We start from the raw sequence: 16,687 nt of genomic DNA, 5'->3' as shown, positions 1-16,687 counted from the left end.
ATGTGCATGATTGATATTGAAGCTCTCATTGTTCATACTACTAGTACTCCATTGATGGCGAAGTATCCTACACAGGAACAAATTATAGCCAAAGCTTAACTTCAATTACTATTCCATTATTGATATCCTTCAACTTGAAGGTATCTATGCTTGTGGTAGTTATTTGAAAATCCTCAAGCTACCCTACGAAGATTGCACTAGTGTTGTGGAGATGTTCATAGCATGTCAAAGCAAAGCTTAGTTGAGCTCACTTGAGATTGTCCATTGTCTTGCATTCCTCGCATTAGCATTAGCATTAGCGCAACATTCCTAAACCTTGCTCCCTTTTCACTTTTTTTTTTTAATCAAAGATCATTAGTAGGAAAGAGCGATATTGCAACATTATTCGAAGAATGTCAATCATTGAGCTTGAAGAATTATTCCGTTAGTCCCTTACAACAAACACATCACACCATTAAAGCTATCCAACACGTCAAGACTTGACATTGAGAACCTTGGAGTCATCTCAAGTGATCCTTTGCTAATCTTCAGCATTTGAGAAGTCTTTGTTCTATTGATTTTAGTCTTTTAGATTAATTCAATACTCAAAAAATAGGAATTTAACTTAATTTCCCGATTATATGAATTGCTGTTAGTACTTAGGAATTTCCAGAATTAATTAAAAGTGAAGAAATGAACAAAATGAACACACAACACACAAGTACCCTGGGAAAACCTCCTAGGAGGAAAAACCCAGCAAGAAAGATTCTCAGATCTGATTATGCCTCAAATACAATATTCTGATTACAACACTTATCTTTGATTGTTGTCCAAACAACAAGTTGCCAAGGTGATGTAGAGTGATGCCCTAGTTGTAGACTTCGATAGGTTGAAGCAACATGTATCTAAATGTTCTTGCAGTTCACCAAAGAGCAGATTCGCCAAGTGTAGGAGGGCAGATCACATTTAGGAGCAGAGCAGATCGCATTGTATGTGTGATATATAGAATGTGTTTATATATATATATATATTCCTCTAGGTATAAACCTCTAAAGTCAGCTTAGCATAAAATAATCTTTTATTTTATTTATTATTATTCCTTAGCATGTTTTTATAAAGCCACATCAAGTGGTGTGAGGATAGGGTCTGCCCTATTTTATGTTGACGTGAGAGAGAGGGCCCAGTCCTAAGAGTGGCGCGTAGGAGAAGAAGGGCCCAACCCTAAGAGTGGCATGTGGGAGGAGAAGGGCCCAGCCCTAAGAGTGGCATGTGAGAAGGAAGAGAAGGGCCCAGCCCTTGGCGGATTCCAATGTTGCCTTAAAGCAATTGGAATCCGCATTCTACCTAGTTACAATCAACACTCCCTCTTAACTAGGGAGAAAGATAATCTTACAACCAGGTTACAAGATTAGGGCCCAACCCTAAGTAATACATACAATGTTTAAATTGTAATCCAAACTTAGCTGTCGACTTCAAATACTCCTGAGAGAGGACCACAAATAGTAGCCCATAGTATCCATCTTGTACTGTCTGTGGAGGGTGAATTCAAAACTTTAACATGCACACTTGCAAGTCATGAATACATACACAATTATTCATGCACATCATGGAGTCTTTCCATGCTATCGATCACGCATATCCATCATTCATTGTCTTTACCTCAGTCTTCTCCCAAAGAAGAATGCAACATCATAATCTTCCATCGTGCACCCAAGTATATAGTGGAGTTACATAATCATTGTCCTCCATAAGCATAAAATGAAAACATAGTCCTCCATCTTTCACACAAGCATACAATGGAATCTAATAAACATAATCATCCATCTTGCACACAAGCAAGGAATGGAATAAACATAATTAGAATATTGTAGTCGTCCATCTTGCACATAAGCATAGAATGAAACTACATAACATAGTCTTCCACTTTGCACACAAGCATAGACTGGATCCACCTTACATTGCTCGCAGAGGGTGGAGAGAATCTTTTCTACCATCTTACATTGCCCGCAGAGGATGGTAACAATTACTCTTGTCTCTGAGAAGATTACACTACCACCTTACATTGCTCGTAGAGGGTGGTTGATACAACACAATGTATCACTGAGGTTGAGACTCTCTCTCAACCAAGACGATGTTCTCCACAGCTCCAAGTCTATCTTTTGAAGTACTCAAGCTTCAAGAGACTTGGTGAGAACATCTACAACACATGATTGTCCTGCCATAAAACACTGAATTGTCAGGTATCTCTGTACAACCCTGATAATAAATCAAAACAACATAACAAGAATTTTGAGAAACCACACTGCTTCTCTTGATGCAACACTTGCAACAATGTATTTAGCTTCAACAATACTCAAAGCAACTGAGGATTGTTCCTGTAGGTCCAAGAGATCGCAACGGGTGAATGCTTGAAGTGTTTTCCTTGTCCGTAACACTTCTTGACCAATCTGAACCTAAGCAGCTTCAGCCCATAATCAATTGTGTCTTGCAAATATATCAAAATATGCTTGGCTGCAACAATATGCTTAGCTTTGATTAGCTGAAGCACTCACCAATCAACCTGCCTCTATTCAAATGAATCTGCAAGATCATAGTTGGTTGCAGACATACTCAACTTCTTCAAGTTAGTTTCCATATAAGTTTACAATCCATAACAATAGAAAACTTGACTTAGAATAATTTCATTAGATCCTTGCCACGCTTCTAACCTACAAGTAATGCATTTTAGGTTTAGATCTTCCATCTCAATTCTGAGCTAATTCTTTATTTAAATCATGAGACTATATTTATCAGTCAAAGTTAGATCATCCACATAAGGAATCAAAATTAACATTTCAAATACTTTAAGGAACATGTTAGAATCTTTACAGAACCCTAGGCTTATCAAGTACTCTTTCATACCAAGAGTTTTATTGAAGATCATAGGGCTCCCTCTTAATCCTCAATATCAGACTGATAGCCAAACATCATAGTATCATAAGTATTCATAAACAAGGATGAGAAATGACAACTTCACCTTTTATGAATTGGACCCATGGCGCAATTATGATCATGACATGTTTTCAAACTTTTTTTAATTGAGTGTGAAGATCCTTATGCCTTATTTCAAAGCTCCCTCTGAAGCCACATCAATCCAAGCTTATGGATTTCTGATGTCAGTATGGCCTTCACCCTCGACATACATCACCTACTATATGAGGTTATATAAAAATGACCTTGGGTGAGGATCACAACATTCATGATAAGTTAGATGCATCCCTTTAACAATATAAACCAATGATACATAGAATGTTGAGACAATACTTATGTGACACAAATTACAAGAAAAAAACTAGCCTGTAACATACAACCTAAAACTTGTACATCACCATACAGGTTATAATCTAATTTTTCATGAAGGATGTACAAAGAAACTCATAAGGGTTAAGTCATGTTCATTTTCTGCCTCACCAAGGTTTCCACAGATTTGAGAGTATATGCATTCAACCATTAGTATTACCTAATTAGCTCACAAAAATACGATAGTTATTAACTAGAACAATTCTAAGTCAGCAATTGAGGATATAGTGTATATCATTAATTTTCATAATACCTCACACTTCATGATAACAAATATTCAACTGAAAAAGTCAATTTTATGTAACTAATATAGAATTATTCAATTGATGATCAAAACTCAATCAGATCATAGATGAGGAAGTACTAATACCTTTTAATAATGAAGTACCACATGATGGTGACATAAAATGTTTACAAGGAGAGTGAAGTATACTTACCAATGAAGATACTAACTAATCAATGATAGTGAGAGCCTGATAGAGAACTATACTTCCATGAATCAATAGCAATTAGAATGCTGCAGTATATAATCAAAATAATTCTGATAAAGGATATAAAGGTATTTCAGATCAAACCTCTAGTCATCCAACAACAAATACATCAAAGGAATTAATCTTCGGATCAAGCATAAAACAACAATCTAATATTATTTTCAGATTTGCCCTTTTCAACACTCCATACTCCAACAAGTGCTGGTGGTATATATGTGTGTGTGTGTGTGTGTGTGTGTGTCCCCTAATGGGATCCTCTTATATTAAGATCTGTGCGTAGTGCTTACAATATGGGAACACTATTGTCAACTAAGCTTGGTCTGGACCCTGCACAACAGATTAGTCAACATTTCCATTATGCCTTGATAGACTATATACATATCATAGTTATATGAAGGATTAGAAAAACCATTTTTCTCCCTACACCAGTTCCCATTATGGAGCTCAAGGAGAATCACCCAAGGTTCCTCGAGACTATCCCTCTCCAACAAGTCCAAGAGCACCAAGGACCCATCAACTTGGCCTCTTGGCCCACACTTGGGGTTGGCGTACCTGTTGGAGCCTAGTACTCTTGCTTCCTTGTATTCTCCCTCCATAATTGGATGGTGAGAGTGAAAGGTATTACAAACTCCATCACATAATTTACTTAATCATCATATGAACAGTTAGAAAAGTATTATTAAATGTCATACATATTACAGTCTATTAATATTACTATTGAATTCTGCATAAGAACATTATCAGGCTTCATATTAAGCATAAATATTCAACTCATCCCCATGCATACCACAAAGAACAAAGATGTTACTGCCTGTAACTTAATAACGGTTGTGATTTGATCTGATCCATGGTGATGTCACTGGATGCTTTTGATTCCTTTCCTTTATCTCTCAATGTGATGGAGAGGTCACACCTCTTCATCATGTAAGCCCTTTCCACAATTAGCACCCTTTGAGAGAGTGCAACTCTTCATTATATTTGCCCTTCGAAAGGAACACAACATTTCATAATCAAATCTGATTTCCATTTGGACCTGTCACCAAAGAAGGAAGGAACAAGAGAATTACATGATTAAATCTGATCACTGGTTAGAGCGAACTTGGCTCTGATACCATGTTGATTTTAGTCTCTTAGATTAATTCAATACTAAGAAAATAGGAATTTAACTTAATTTCCAGATTATACGAATTGCTGTTAGTACTTAGGAATTTCCAGAATTAAGTAAAAGTTAAGAAATGAACAAAATGAACACACAACACACAAGTACCCTGGGAAAACCTCCTAGGAGGAAAAACCCAACAAGAAAGATCCTCAGATCTAATTACGCCTTAAATACAATATTCTGATTACAACACTTATCTCTGATTGTTGTCCAAACATCAAGTTGCCAAGGTGATGTAGAGTGATGCCCTAGTTGTAGATGATCAAGACATCCACCAGCAGAAGATAACTTCAATAGGCTGAAGCAGCATGTAGCTAAATGTTCTTGCAGTTCACCAAGGAGCAGATTCGCCAAGTGTAGGAGGGCAGATCACATTTAGGAGTAGATCAGGTCGCATTGTATGTGTGATATATAGAATGTGTTTACTTCATTTGATGGACTCATATATATATCTTCCTCTAGGTATAAACCTCTAAAGTCGGCTTAGCATAAAATAACCTTTTATTTTATTTATTATTATTCCTTAGCATGTTTTTATAAAGCCACATCAAGTGGCGTGAGGAAAGGGTCTACCCTATTTTATGTTGGCGTGGGCGAAGAAGGGCCCAGCCCTAAGAGTGGCGTGTGGGAGAAGAAGGGCCCAGCCCTAAGAGTGGCATGTGGGAGAAGAAGGAGAAGGACCCAGCCCTTGGTGGATTCCAATGTTGCCTAAAGGCAATTGGAATCCGCATTCTACCTAGTTACAATCAACATGTTCAAGAGAGGATACAATATTTGATACTTTATTCTATGTTCGATTGTGCATACAAACACCATCAACACATCCAACATAGCCATGTTTTTTAAAGAGGTACTTAGGTTGCATGGTTTGCTGAAGAGAATTGTTTCAAATAGAGATACAAAGTTTGTTGGGCATTATTAGTCTACCTTATGGAAGAAATTAGGAACACACTTAGGTTTCAGCTTAGCCTACCACTCTAAAACTAATGGTCAAATTGAGATTGTGAATAGAAACTTAGGTAATTTACTAAGATGTTTAATAGGTAACAAGTCTAATCAATGGGATTTGACATTAGCTTAAGTAGAGTTTGCCTGTAATAACTCAATCAACAAAAGTGTAGGAAAAGTCCTTTTTGTATTGTGTATGGATATAGCCCAAGGGCTATGGATGAATTAAGAGAGTGCACAAATAGTACTTGATAATTTTGTGGAGTACATTCATGATTTGTATAAACAAGTGAAAGAAATTTTGGGAAAAAGTGCCATCAAATATAAGGGATATGCTGATACACACAAAAGAGTAGGAATTTCAGACTAGGGATTTGGTTTTGGCACATTCAAGGAAGAAGAGGTTCCCACAGGGAACATATGACAAATTAAAATGGAAGAAGATGGACCCTTGCCGGGTCTTAAGGAAGTTTTCAGCCAATGCTTATGAGATTGACCTTCTAGCAAGTATAGATATCTCTCCCATATTTAATATTGTTGATCTCTACAAGTATCATGAAGGGAAGACAAGTGAACAAGGGGATATAGGTGTAGATTTGCTGGACTCATCAAAATGGGTACATCAATTGCCTTAAGGAAGTCGGAGGAAATTGATAGATATTAGTTCCCACAAGGAAAAAAGGACAAGGGGAAAAGAACATATGTAGTACTCGGTTCCCTTGGAAGGATATAGTAGTAGATGGGGCATCTTGGTTGAAAGCTACAGAATTGGCCAAGTATGGAATCGTAATGATCCATACTTCCTACTGAGCTCATTTCCAAAAACCAAAGTCACTGTTAACCAACCTAGAGCACTCCAAGAAATTTGGAGTCCTCCCCAACACACACCAAGTCGCAGTCGGGAAAACTCAAAAACTAAGGAAAAGTTTCACAAATCAATATTGCTAAAAATCAGGACATTAAATGGATCCTCTCCTCAAACAACTTGGTCCCAACTTCCTTTTAGTTGATAATAAAGGCCAAAGGCAGACTTGACCAAGCATGAAAATGAAATACAATGCAAATGCATCAAGTTCATCTTTAAAACTAAGGCATACATTTTCATTGATGTGCTTATTAGCTAAAATAATCTTGTCTTTTTTTAGAGACAAAGGCATCCATTGTCCAAACTGTAAATTCACTTCAATCTTCAAAAAGGAAAGTTTGGTTCTTAAGTAAAAGTTGTTCCTCAGGGTATGGTCCTACTATGTTTCTGGTAAGCACATTCCTCCATTTTATTTCTGCCAAGGCTTTGACAGAATTTCTAGGCATTTTCCTGTTTCATCTTATATCCGATATCCACCAAAGGGGAATCATGGTTAGTCAATTAGGTATTTTTTTACTTACCTTTTTTTTGGAACAAAGGCATTCATCACCTCCAACTATGAATTGTTTCTCCAAAATATTTGACCCAAACTTTAGAGAGAGATTCACCAATTGTACTACTTTTAAGCTTTAGTCTTTACCTTTAAATGCCTTGAAACAATATTCAATGATACAATCAATAAACTCCCTTAGAATAAGGTCAAATGTTTTAATCATACATTTTTCAAAGAGTATGAAATGAAGCTCAAATCGAAATTCCAAACTATCACCATTCCAATTATGTCTGTATTCTACAACTGTTTTTCCAACTGCACCGTCTTAAAGCCAGATTGCATCCAATATGCAAATTACTGAATGCCAAAAGGATCTGTGTCCAATTCTTTAAAATAAAAAACGACATCATTCTTTTCAAAACCTTTTTTAAATTTAATAAATAATTGAAAATAAAATAAAATCATATGCAAAGAGTGCAGTCCAAAAGTCCGCAATTTTTATCTTATATTTTTTTTAAATGTTGAAATTAAAAACATGAGTGTTATCCAGATACATTATATTGTGTTTTGACTGTGAAAATCTAAAATCATTAACGTCCAAAATATATTTAACTTTTAACAGAAAATGGAGTCAAAGCTGTTTGAACTATTGACCTTGGTTTCACGAGGAATTGGACAAATGCCACAGAACTACCCAATAATAAAAAATAGTATGTAGTGAAGAAAATTGAAAACACATCTTGAATGAAAAATCAAAACACTTTTATATGCTCAGATACTTATAATGTGATTGATTACTGCCAAGCTAAAGTGGATTCACTTGTAAGAAAATATCCTCAATTGAATAGTGTAAATCGAGATTTCAAGCAGGAAACAAAAATCTACTAGAAATCCTGATGGTGCCAATTTACTGTAAATATTTGAAAAGAGCTCCCTTTTTTAAGTTAAGCCGGCACAAACAGGAGCAACAGACACAACTCCCTCATAAATATTAACCTCTGAATTGCAAGTATCCAGAAATCCTTGCATCAAATCCAAACATATCCGTTTAAGATACTATAAGTGAGAAAATTCCAATTACGTAACTTCTTGATACAACTTATATATAAGAAGGTGCATCGATTAAATATGGGAGTACACAAGTTGTAAATTCTTGACATTGATGGCCCACACCAGAGATAATTATCCAGTACCTGGAAGGCATCTTTAATCATCCAGATAATAGTATGATCCCGCAACCTTCTGCTCCCTGTCCTTTGCTGAATCCAACTTATTTATACGAGGCCTGTAGTTTGTTGGATCTCGTCTAAATGTAATATCCAGTTGCTGACATAGAAAACAAAATCCTTATAACTCTAATTTAAGTCAAACTTGTGCATAAAAAGAAAACAAACAAATTATACTTTTGTACATTATGTTCCATAAACAAGGACGCAAGCACATAAGATGGGCCCAACAAAGTGAAATTCTACTTTATCTTACCGACAAAAAAAAGTTCATTCCTGTCTGCAAACTCTGTGGACAGTTTGCAGTGCAATCTACAGAAGGTTGTCCCTCGTAAACTATAACCCTGTCTGCCAAGTAGGTGGCCATGATAAAATCATGCTCAACAATAAAAGCAGTTTTTTTTGCATGAAGGATAAATCTCTTTATAACCTTTCCTGCAATAATACGCTGCTCGGAATCCAAGTATGCACTTGGCTCATCAATAAGATAAATATCTGCAGGCTGCAACATAACAGAGAAAGTTTGTAAATATCCACTAATCAGACCTCAAAAGTTGATATTGATTAATGCTCATAAAGTATTAATTGATTCAAGGATGTGATAATAAAAAATGTTTGGTAACTGCATTGAACATCACAAAATTAGTCACTATACATAAAGGATTTCAGGCAGCCTGGATTGTGCAACGATACATATAAACCAAAAGACATTACTTGGCCACCTATTTCCCTCATTTTTGTTGACATTTCATAGCATCTTTGAAACATTTCTGTCTATAAACCATGTAGGAAGCCAAAAGTTTCAAAAATGATCTTCAAGAGATAATTTCAAATGAGCAGTCACATCCCACATTTCGCTCCCTAGGAAATTAGAAATAAATAAATAAATAATCTGATGTACCGATATTAACGAGGCATAGGATACATTATGGGCTTCTGTAAATTAGAAAAAGGACAGGAAGTATGGTGCGAGGAATAGAAGGGATGGCCATTCCATTAATAAAGCATGACATTCCACCCATTTCCATTTAGAAAATTGGGAGGACAAAACTGGCACGTAGGAAAGACATGCAAAAAATATGGATCTGTTGAAAAGGCTCTAAAAAAATAAAACTTTCAAGTAAAAATAAAATTGGTGGGTGTAAAGGAGAATCCCCTGAGTGTTGCTACAATTCATAAAATTGGTGGGTGTAAAGGAGAATTCCCTGAGTGTTGCTACAATTCCTCCAGCCTGTGCCATAATGAGAGCTTCCGGACTGTCATTGAAGCATAAAAGGATATAAAAATTTCGAGAGAAGAGGTTTTTGGGGTCAACGTAGCTGGTGGAGAATTGAAAGATGTCATTCAAGGGTGAAGGACGGGATGGCACCCCTCATAAAAATTAATAAATCTGTCAAATGAATGGTTGGTCTCTTTCATATTCTTCACACCTTTCATGTCCAGTCAAGGGAGTGCTGGGGGAAAATGGGATGAAGGCACTGTGTTAGCGAAAAAAAATTGGTGATAAATATTGGGCCTTGCTGATTTGGAAGGAGAACATAATAGGAAGGGACGCAGGATAGGGAACTGTAAGAAGAGAAAAGGAGGCGAGGTAGAAGGCATGTCCATATTGGATGAAATCACTCAAAGAAAATGTGGTCTCATGGAATGCAAAGGTTGCAGAATATGCACAAAATGGATCTTTGCAAAGACTTTAAAACATTGGAGCAGAAGAGTGCATTCAAGGAAAGTTTATGGAGGGAGAGAATCTATTAAAAGCACGAGCACGGGTAGGAAAACACGAATGGAGGAGGAGGGAGGAGGTCAAACCAGAGCTTAGCATGAGGGCTGGGACATGTTTGAGTGCTGGAAGCAACAATATTGGAGTGCATCATCTTGTTTTGGGATGAAATGGGAGCTTTGTAATGGAATCATTCAATTTTGTTACAAATATGAATTACGGGAGATTGGGGAGCAAGTTGTAAGGGTTAAATTGGAGTTTTGGCACTCATTTCTTCATTCAGAGTTTGCACACTTACAGAGATGCTATCAGAATGAGCTTTGGAGTTCTTCCTGGTGCTGGGTCGAATAGAAAATGTAACTTTTCTTGGCAGGAAATCATGTTTGGTTATGTCAAAGGTTTGAACAAAAGTTCCAATCTTTTCTGGTTAAACTTGACCACTAATATTCTTTGACTTTGTGAAAAGCGAGAAACAAGGACTGTTTCCAAGGTAGAAAGAGGCAACTTACTGATTCCTATAAACGACTCATTTTTCACTCCATTGCCATGCATGCTTCACTTACACTCGAGGTGACCAAAGATAAGTTCTGGGCGCTTTGTGATATAGGTCAAGTCAATATCCAGAGATCTGAAGTTAAAAGTGCCAAATATTGGCCCTGTGACAGAGATGGTAATTATTAGTTTGTAAATTTTTTTTTAAAGTTTCAGGAAAGACATGAGATCTATACTTGTGATAAGCTGCTTGAAGACATGGGTCTCAAAATAAAGCACAAAGTTGCTTAGGATGATCCCAACCTTGAGGTTGTTAGAACCAATTATAATACCTCTGAGATTTTTCCAGCCACTGGATTCTATGACAGAGACAAATACAGTGAGAGGTGCAATGTTTGGTTTGCCTTTTATGTAATTTTGTGGATCTGTATTATCTCCTAAGGCGGCTATGTCTCTTGTGAGCAAGATCTCTTAAGTTTAATCTGCTTTTTGATTAGTAATATATGACCAATTCAAAAAAAAATTGAGGTCTCTTGGATTTCTATTTTTGTAGGTGAATATGAAAACCCTCATTCTCCATCATTGGCAATTCCACACGGAAGTTACATGGTGTGCTCATTTGGAGATTTTGTTCACATTTTCAGGTTTTGGCAAAAGGATATTTGAAAAAAAATCATAAATCACAGTTGTTGGAGCTGATTTTGATGATACACCTTGAGTGCCACACTTGGGGAGGCTATAACAATTATTTATTTGAAGATTTTGAGGGTTTACTACTATTTGGGATCATTTTGTGCATGATTTGAGGCTGTCATACCATTTCTAGAGGGGCAAATTAATTTTTGATAGGGTTTAATGTTCCGTTTCTGGGTATATTCTTTAAAATAATAGAATTCACTCAAGATATAATAGTTTTATCAAGAATTGCAATCTATATAAATATATTCAAGTCAAAATATCCTTGCACAATACCCAAGTTGATCAAATCATGAATACACTGTAGATACCTTGCAAATCTGCTAAGCTAAAAGACCCTGTCCTTAACTCAACAATGATGAAAACAAGGACCCCATCCCTAGTTTGTTTAAGGTAGGAAACAGACCTTGTCCCTCCAAACCCTAGCTCACCCTATGAGCCCGGACAATACCAAGGACTCTGTCCCTATCTTGCCAAAGAGTAAGAAAAGACCTCGTCCTTCCAAACCTTAGCCCGCCCTGTGGGCCCAGATCCTGTCTAGTTCGCAAGTACTAACTAGAATTCAAAAACAATATCTTGATGACTTCGTGTATTTGCTAGACTATTGCTGATTGCTTGATTTCTCTTTATTGTCATTTCCTGGAGGATTGATGAGTGGATGCTTAAATGATACTTGAAGTAATTGATGCTTGAATGATTTGATGCTAGAATGGTTGATGCTTGAATAGTTGATGTTTGAATGATGGATAATTGAATGATTTCCTTTGATGGATTTTGGAGTGATGATTTAATGATTGCTGACTTGATGTGTCGGTGAGTGATGATTGAATGATTGCTGAATTAATAGAGTGATGATTGAATCCTTGGAATGATCTCTCCTTTATATTTTATTGGTGAAATAGTCACTAACTTTCACAAGAATTGAGTCACCACCCTTCATTGCTGCCTTTGAGAATAATAAATTATTTTTGAATAGTTGATGTTTGAATGATGGATGATTGAATGATTTCCTTTGATGGATTTTGGAGTGATGATTTAATGATTGCTGACTTGATGTATTGGTGAGTGATGATTGAATGATTGCTGAATTAATAGAGTGATGATTGAATCCTTGGAATGATCTCTCCTTTATATTTTATTGGTGAAATAGTCACTAACTTTCACAAGAATTGAGTCACCACCCTTCATTGCTGCCTTTGAGAATAATAAATTATTTTCTAAATCTCTTGGATTCCTTTATTTCTGAGTGTCACTCTGAATTTCTGCTCTGAATTGAAGCCCCTCCAAATGATTTGATCTCCTTTTTATATCTTAAAATTGGTAGGGAGTCGCACCTTTTCACTATTTCTACCCTTTGAAAGAGTCACAGCTATTCATCCTTAATTGCCGTCTTTCGAAAATAATTATTATTTAATATTTCCTCAAGTCACTTATATTTTCCTCCATTCCTTCTCAAGTTGTTGATTGATTCACTCCTTTTATACCTTTAATCCTCCAATAGTCATATGTTGTGACGAAGAGAAGGAAGAGAAGATGGATGGCAAAGAGGATGAAGGAGGGAGATGGAAAGATGGAAGTGGAAGTGGAAAGAAGTTCGCGCTTTTGCTTGGGTACTGGAAGTCTTAGATTGCACTTTGGAGGCCTGACTGGAAGTGATCAATGCTTAGGTTGTGGATTTGAGGCATCAAAGGAAATCAAAATCCTTAGGTCGTGGATTTAAGCATTCATTGGAAGTGATCAATCCTTTCCTTTACTTCCTATCAATTAAGCTTGCGACATCTTCTTAACAATGCACTTAGCATGATTATAATCTCATTTCAAACAATGCCATGCACAAAGCTTAGTTCGCTGATTCGAGAGGTCAAAGGAAGTCCCAAAGCTTAGTTCGTGGATTTGATGTCTCACTGGAAGTCTTAGTTTGTGCTTTTGGAGCCTCATTGGAAGGCCCCCCAAAATGGCAACTTCGTTGTCTTAATGCTTTTGTTTTGAGCTTCTCATGGTAATTTGAACTCTACCCCTTTCTTTCCTTAGAATATTGACCCTTGAAACCAACTTGCCTTAGCCAAATTTGCATTTCAACTCTGATTTTGCAAGCAAAAGACGATCAAATGGAATGGTCATAATGAATCATTCACTTCCTAAGCCTTGAGAACTAACCGGCCTCACTTCATCCCAAAGAGAGACTTGACCTGATTACCTCCTAGCCACCTAAGATAATACACCTCTTCCAAGTGAAATGCTAACAACTAAAGACTCTACAACTATCCTAGAAAGCAGAAAAAAGTGGGGGTCCCTATTTGCAATGGGACAATGTGTGAAAACGTCACAACACGTCCCATCGCAAGTATGTGCACCCTAGACGCCTCAAGTTCCCTACGGGTATGAAGGCTACCCAACAACGCTTAGTGCCAAAAAGTCAAAGAAAACACTTTTTTTTACATGCCTAAAAGGTAAAAAACCCTAAAAGCCTAATTTTGTCCACAACAAACATCATTTTTCTCTCTTCACCCATTTCTTTTTCATTTTTGGCATTTTAAAGGGCAATTGGTTTTTTTGAAGGACAAAGAAGCAAATATAACTTGCACAAAGGAGATCCAATCATCTAAGGTAAGCATTTTACCCTATTCTTTAGTCTTTTAACAAAAAAATTAAGTTTTTGATGAATTTTTTTAGTTTTAAATGAATTCTTTCAAGTTTTTTAATTTTTTTTTGGAAAAAAAGAAACAAGTTTCACTATTTGTTATTATGTTTTTTGGTGTTTGTTTTGAAATTTCGTTAGTTTTGTACATATTGTAGGCTTGCATTTATTTTATTTTATTTCTAAGTTTAAATTGTATAATTTCTTATAACAACAAAATCAAATTGCAAGAATGGCCAATAGTTCAAGTACAATGGGTGTTGACGCAAATAGAAAATTTAAAATTGATAGAGCATCTCCCTTATGGTAATATACTACGATGCTTGAACAACTTCCAGGAGGTGAGGCGTTCATTTGGAATTGTAATTGTAATTGTTAGAGCACCCAAAAAGTCAATCTACACACCAAAATAAACCTTTACAACAACCAAGAGAATCAACCTAAAAGATGCTCTTGGGAGATAACTCAACAAGCCGCCCATCACCATGATTACAAATCTGATAAATGGAAAGAAGATTTTATGAAACATTGGGAATAAGAACATCATCAATGCAACCATCCTGCATCTGAATTGAGTTCGTCCCTAGAACTGGAATCTATGAAGAGTTCCCAACAACAATATGTGAAGTACTACTATCAGAAAGAGAGTCAAGAAGATCCACAACATGAGTCATGTGATGTGAAGCACCGGAATCAAGAATCCAATTGTCACTGGTAGAGGGCAAAGATCTAGCTGAAAGAGCTTGGCTTTTCCCAATGAAGAAGACCTAGGCATGGCAATATTGTGCTTCCTCATAGCTTCTTCCAAAATTGCTAACCTCGCAAAACAATGTGCATCATTATGCCCTGATTTTTCACAAAAGGAACAATTTTTCTTCTTGTTAGTCTTAGAGGATGGCTCCCTTGAGTTAGGAGTAGAAGGTGGAGGATTAGATTTGCATCATTATGCCCTGATTTTTCACAAAAGGAACAATTTTTCTTCTTGTTAGTCTTGGAGGATGGCTCCCCTGAGTTAGGAGTAGGAGGTGGAGGATTAGATTTCTAATCATTCTTTGCCTTAGGCTTGGAGGGAGGCTCACCACCTGTAGGAGAATCTATCTTGGGCTTCTTCTTATTCTTACCCTTGCCCTTGGAAGATTGAACCATCAAAGCATGACTCTTAGAAAGAGCATCCATTTGAATCAACTTGGCCTGCTCCTTAGTTAGATGATCTGAAAACACCTCAAAAGAAGGCATCTTATGATCTTCTCCCATAGCACCCATGGTAGAATAAAAAGTAGAAGCAAATACTTAAAAAGAACCTCTTAGCTTAGATAGGATCAAAAAGATATACTCTATCATCTTTGGAATGACCACATCCTTTCAATTGCAACAAAATCAACTTGAATTATGCAAGGAAATCCTGAATAGTGGGAAATGCATTTGGAGAAAGACGTGAGATCTGCTTCAAGTTGCAAAATTTTGAATTGATGATTGCATCATACAACTCAACAAGTTTGCCCCTCCCTCTTTAGGTGTCTTACACTCTACAATATGAAACAACAAATTATCAGAAACATGGAGACCTATGAGTCCTTTCGCCTCATCCATTTTGTTTCGATGAACAAACTGCTCAAATGCCTTAGTAAACTTGGGTTTGTCTTCATCCAACATTTTCCAGAGACCCCGAGATTGCAACAATTGTGACATCTTGAGCTTCCATGTGTGATAATTGTGTGGAATGAGCAATTCAATCCTTGGTTTTGAAATGATGTACAAGTGAACACAAAGGACCAATCTGTGGCTTTCACCCCCCTAGAATGAATAAAAATTGAATTTGTAATCCCCAATCACTGAATTTGCCAAATGACACTAGCTAGAAGCAACAAAAGAAACATGCAACTTTAGGCACTATTAAAAGATGGCAAAATATGCAGAAAATACGTGGTCCACAACGGAGTTCATCAAAGCAGCATTGCGACAATATGTGGTTTGACAAAAAAATGCCTCTGTTTGCAAAAGTTGTACAAAATTTTAAAAAAAGTCCTATAAGAAGCACTTTTGAGGACCTAAGCAAGCACCCGGTTGTGCCATATGACCAAAAAAGCAATGAGGTCAATTTTTTTGGGGGGCTCTTAGGGCTGAGTAGAGGGTCAATTGTTGAAATATTGGCAAACCAGCCATGCCAAACAATCTCCAAACAACAAGTCACCACTCCACGAGATGAGTCACCACTAAGGTAAGTGCGAACAACAACACACACCAACGACAGCCAACACCACAAGTCCAAGTGCTTGCAGCCATGTGCACAAGGTCAAGCACACACTAGGCACCAAACATGGAGCACATTGAAGCACCAAACCACCATACTTAGAGTGCACCAAACCACTATGCGTGCATGCAAGAGTGATCCCTTGGGGGCAATCAAGGGAGAAAGGGAGCAACAGGCTATATAAATAGCCAAAGATCGCCTTACATAGGCGATGTGGGACTAAAGTCCCAAATGATATATGTAGCCGTGCAATGGATGGGTCCATGTCACAACAAAATGCAAACCCTAATCATCGATTTTGAAGGTAAATTTATGTTGAAAAAGCTTTAGTATATACTAAAGTTTGAGACAAATGAATATTAGCTAAATCAAGAGCCATAGAAGAAA

General features: G+C 36.8%; 1 protein-coding gene across 2 annotated transcripts in view; it reads right to left on the bottom strand.

Annotated features, from left to right (window-relative positions):
- Positions 1-8,017: 8,017 nt before the first annotated feature.
- Positions 8,018-16,687, bottom strand: part of LOC131067789 (ABC transporter E family member 2) — a 71,219-nt gene continuing 62,549 nt past the window's right edge. Inside the window, exons 11-13 of one of the 2 annotated variants that reach the window (XM_058002941.1) lie at positions 8,760-9,005; positions 8,471-8,603; positions 8,018-8,299 (exon numbers count right to left, since the gene is read on the bottom strand). In XM_058002941.1, the coding sequence (XP_057858924.1) occupies positions 8,484-8,603; positions 8,760-9,005 (366 nt within the window). In that variant the 3' untranslated portion in view covers positions 8,018-8,299; positions 8,471-8,483. Of the gene's footprint in view, positions 8,604-8,759; positions 9,006-16,687 lie in introns of both variants that reach the window. The other variant, XM_058002940.1, reaches the window with a different exon arrangement.

This window comes from Cryptomeria japonica, chromosome 3, assembly GCF_030272615.1.
Source record: "Cryptomeria japonica chromosome 3, Sugi_1.0, whole genome shotgun sequence".
Taxonomy (NCBI): domain Eukaryota; kingdom Viridiplantae; phylum Streptophyta; class Pinopsida; order Cupressales; family Cupressaceae; genus Cryptomeria; species Cryptomeria japonica.
This window is presented reverse-complemented; position numbering and strand designations above follow the sequence as displayed.